Source organism: Cupressus sempervirens, chromosome 1 (assembly GCF_028749045.1).
Source record: "Cupressus sempervirens isolate cs-2001-9-10 chromosome 1, ASM2874904v1, whole genome shotgun sequence".
Classification (NCBI taxonomy): Eukaryota; Viridiplantae; Streptophyta; class Pinopsida; order Cupressales; family Cupressaceae; genus Cupressus; species Cupressus sempervirens.
Window position 1 is genome coordinate 722,085,984 of NC_143118.1, and position 4,150 is coordinate 722,090,133.

Genomic DNA, 4,150 nt, shown 5'->3' on the forward strand with positions numbered 1-4,150 from the left:
ATAGTTTAGTTACTCTTTCATAGTTTAGTTACTCTTTCATGATCAATGTAGTCAGGGTTTATCAAAGATTCATCCAGATTTCCGCAGTAATAATTTTATGCAGAACAAATTTCATTATGAGTGTCTTATCCCATCATGGGTTTGGAATTTGTAGGTTTGTCGCAAACAAGGAATTTCTGTTCAAGGAGATACCTTATATTCTATTATTATTTCAACCCTTCTTAATGTTTTAGTGACATACAGTTATGCTCCTCTCTCTATATAATGATGACAAAAATCTAACAACATTATTCCTTGCTTGTTTTATGAAGGTTGTGAAGTCTATAATTTGGGGACTGGCCAAGGTATTTCTGTTCTTGAAATGGTGGCTGCATTTGAAAAGGCATCAGGGAAGGTGAGAAAAAATAATTAAACAGATTTTTCTGTCAAATACATAGCTGTTTATAGAACTAATATATTGTTGACCTTGCAAATTTCAGAAAATTCCTCTTAAATTTGTTGATCGCCGACCTGGAGATTCTGAAACTGTGTATGCATCTACAGAGAAGGCTGAGAAGGAATTAAACTGGAGGTATGTATTTGACATGTTTTTGTTTGTATTTTCTTGATGGTTGTGGAGGTGGTTTAAAAATTTTATTAGACATTTAAGCATCAAAAATTAATCATCTGATGTGGGCATTGCAGAGCTCAGTATGGAATAGAGGAGATGTGTCGTGACCAGTGGAATTGGGCAAGAAAAAATCCTCGGGGCTATAAATCAGCGGAGACAACTGATTGAACCTTAAAGTGCTCTCTACTTTTTATATGGGAAAATGGAAAAACTGTTTGATAGATTTGGCAATGGCTTAAGATGGATTTCAGGAGGTGCTCCGGGTTATTATACAGGAGCCTCTTGTACAAAATAGAGTAGCAATGCTGTTTGGAAGATGCTGCAATGATTGAGGGGGTTTAGTTTTCCCATAAGTGCATATTCAACATCTGTTCACCCTGGTGGAAATTTTTAAATCTTTGACAAAGGTGCATATTTTTAAGGAAACTATAATCGTCAGTTATAGGAAAACAGTAGTACAGGTTGAATAAGAGTTTGATCTAGCCATTTGCGTCATTGGCTACTGAAAGTTTCCACCAACAAAGTGCAGATTATAATTTGAGCTGCCATGCGGAAACTTATGATGCATTAGCATAGGAACATAAACATCAGCGGTAGTCATTATTCAAAATAGCTTATCAGGGCTCTCAAGAAGATAGTATTGATCGATGGCTGCATGAGATGAGTTGGTTGTGATTATTAATGCAAGTTTCTACATCAAGCATCTGTGATTTATGGTTGATATAATGGTTAACTTGTGCATTTGGGCAGTTTGCAAGGAGTAAATAGTTTTAAACACAATCAAAAAATTATTTGAATAATGAAAAGTACTATGAAAAACTTAAAAATTCCAGAGGCTCTGTTGTTTTTTGTAGAAGACAGGAGTAGGTGCGTGAACCAATACTTCTGACTACTAAGAGCAGCTTTTGAGCTTTGGGGCTATTTTTGGAAATGCATGATTTTAGATAATAAGGCCTGATGCATTTTTCAGACAGCAACATCGGTAGTATTTTTAACATCCAGCCTTGATGTAATGATCTTGTACAGCCTTCTCAGGTCTCTCCACACCGAATAAAATGTGCAAAAGACAGCTGTCATTGAGTTGGCATGCTTATCTCTGGTGTTGCTGAAACAATCTAAAATATAGTGTTTTATTCGAGTAGTGCGGAGGAATTGCAAAATATAGACATCCTTTCTTTCCATGCTTTTGTAGGTCTTAGCCTCCTTTTTCATATGGGAGCCCATAAGAGATGACAATTAAGTGAGCAATGAAAAGTTGGCTCTCTATATTTTCTGCTATTTATGTATGCTTTATCCTAGCTACACAAGCAAACTTATATAAAACAAATTCTTTAGCTCTTTGTTATTTGTAAGATAAATGTTTTTAAAAAAAAAAAATTGGCATACAAAGTCTTTTCAACCTTCTCTCACAAACACCCCTCACAACTAAGGTAGGGGTCCCATGAGGAGAGCTTGGGCTCTATTTTTAGGGAATAGAGGTCCCATGAGAATTTTTTGGGGGTTAAAGGATTCTTTAGAATATTTTCCTCCAAAAATATGAGCCCTATTTTTTTGTCCTCTTTGTTTGAGCAGGTAAAGTGGGTCGGGAGATAGTCCCACCGGCTTAGGGAAAAGTTATGGCAAGATTTGCTCATTTTTTCCCACTAAAAAATAAAGTTTTACCTTTTTAAAAATATTTTTAAATTTTAAAACCTTCCAAGCTTCCACAAATTTAGAAGAGAACAATCCAAAGATATATATACTCAATCACTATGTGAAAGTGTTGTCTTCAAAGTAAAAATTTGTTGACCTTGTTTTCTATAATCGAAGAAAATCGGAATTCTTATTTTCTATAATTGAAGAAAGTCATGATTCTTACCAAGTGTTTCATTCCAGTAGTGTGGAGGAATTGCAAAATATAGACTTACTTTCTTTCCATGCTTTTGCATTTCTTGTCCTCCTTTTTCATATGGGAGCCAATAAGAGATGACAATTAAGTGAGCAATGAGAATGTTGGCTCTCTATATTTTCTGCTACTTATGTATGCTTTATCCTAGGTACACATGCAGAACTTGTATAAAACAAATTCTTTAGCTCTTTTCAACCTTCTCTTTCACACACATCCCTCTCAACTAAGGCAGGGGCCCCATGAGGAGAGCTTGGGCTCTATTTTTAGGGAATAGAGGTCCCATGAGAAATTTTTGGGGGTTAAAGAATTCTTTAGAATATTTTCCTCCAAATATATGGGCCTTATTTTTTAGTCCTCTTAGTTTGAGCAGGTGAAAAATAGGTGGGTCCGGAAATAGCCCCATTGGCTTAGGAAAAAGTTATGGCACATAGCAAAATGTGCTCATTTTTCCCACTAAAAAATAAAGTTTTTTACCTTTTTAAAAATATTTTATATATTTTAAATCTTCCAAACTTCCACAAATTTAGAAGAGAAAAACCAAAGATATATATACTCAATCACTATTTGAGAGTATTATCTTCAAAGTAAAGCTTTGTTGGCCTTGTTTTCTATAATCAAAGAAAGTCACAATTCTTATTTTCTATAATTGAAGAAAGCCACAATTCTTGCTAGTGTCAATTTGCATCCCTACATTTCTACTAAAACATTCAAGTGCATGTAAATGTCCTTGCAATGCATGAGCTAGTTTAGCAATTAGAAAAGGTAATTTTCTTATAAAAAAGCTTGACCATTATAATGTTGTAAATTGCATTATGTGTAATTTTGCATCACATATGCCTTATTTAGTTCTAACTAAGAATTCATCATTTTAATTTGTAATTTGTTTTTAAATCTTTAATTTTTAATCTCGATTTTGAAACATTTGTTAACACCTTATATATCAAATTTCTCATCTAGTCGGTCTAGAGATATGTATGACACGTTAATATATTTTGTGTCAAATCTTGCAATTTTGGTAGGCACATAAAAATATTACCAAAGTTAATCCTAATGTATCTATTTATTAAGTGGGTATTATTATCCATTTAATTAATATATTGTCGTTTTATTATAGGTAAAAGACTATGAGGCCCAAGATTGTGTTTATATTAAAAAAATCATCTCAATTGGGCACCAAAGATCAGAGATGGATAGGTATCCTTGGTGTAGCCCTTACATAAATATTTTAGAGTAATTGAACCGACTTTAGCACTTGTTTTTATTTTTCGAACTTATAACTTTACTCTTGATAATTCCTTGTGAATATAACATGGAAAGTAAAGTTGACTACAATCAAGTTGGAAAGAAAAGAAGTATGTTTCATAATCATAAATTAAACTTATCTCCTATCGACTTTCTTTTAAAATAAAATAGTATAAAGGAAAAGTTTTGAATAACCGAAAATATGTCACTTGTTAACATTTAACTTCCTTGATATCAACTAAACATGTTTATTTTAACAATAAAAGTTCTAGAGCAAGTTCGCTTCAAGAACAAATGTTTAACATATACTCATCATTTTAGCTTGTCTTATTTGAATTTCTTATCCATTTGTTTTTTTGTTAGCAAGATTATTTGCTTCTTTATTATCTAATCTACAAATATGTTTTATG

The 4,150-nt window shown here is 32.8% G+C and overlaps 1 protein-coding gene across 1 annotated transcript; it reads left to right on the forward strand.

The window, feature by feature from the left end:
• Positions 1 to 245: 245 nt before the first annotated feature.
• LOC149579976 (UDP-glucose 4-epimerase) lies at positions 246 to 1,442 on the forward strand. The gene is made up of 3 exons (XM_089788181.1): positions 246 to 394; positions 480 to 571; positions 685 to 1,442. Exons 1-3 carry the CDS (start codon positions 362 to 364, stop codon positions 776 to 778), a joined length of 219 nt encoding a protein of 72 aa, XP_089644307.1. The 5' UTR covers positions 246 to 361; the 3' UTR covers positions 779 to 1,442.
• The last annotated feature ends 2,708 nt before the right edge of the window (positions 1,443 to 4,150 follow it).

Bases quoted from the DNA above. Each gene is read 5' to 3' on its own strand.
- LOC149579976 (XM_089788181.1), top strand. From the start codon at position 362: ATGGTGGCTGCATTTGAAAAGGCATCAGGGAAG. The intron at 395-479 runs GTGAGAAAAAAT...TGCAAATTTCAG, and splicing joins TTGAAAAGGCATCAGGGAAG to AAAATTCCTCTTAAATTTGT. The intron at 572-684 runs GTATGTATTTGA...TGGGCATTGCAG, and splicing joins GAGAAGGAATTAAACTGGAG to AGCTCAGTATGGAATAGAGG.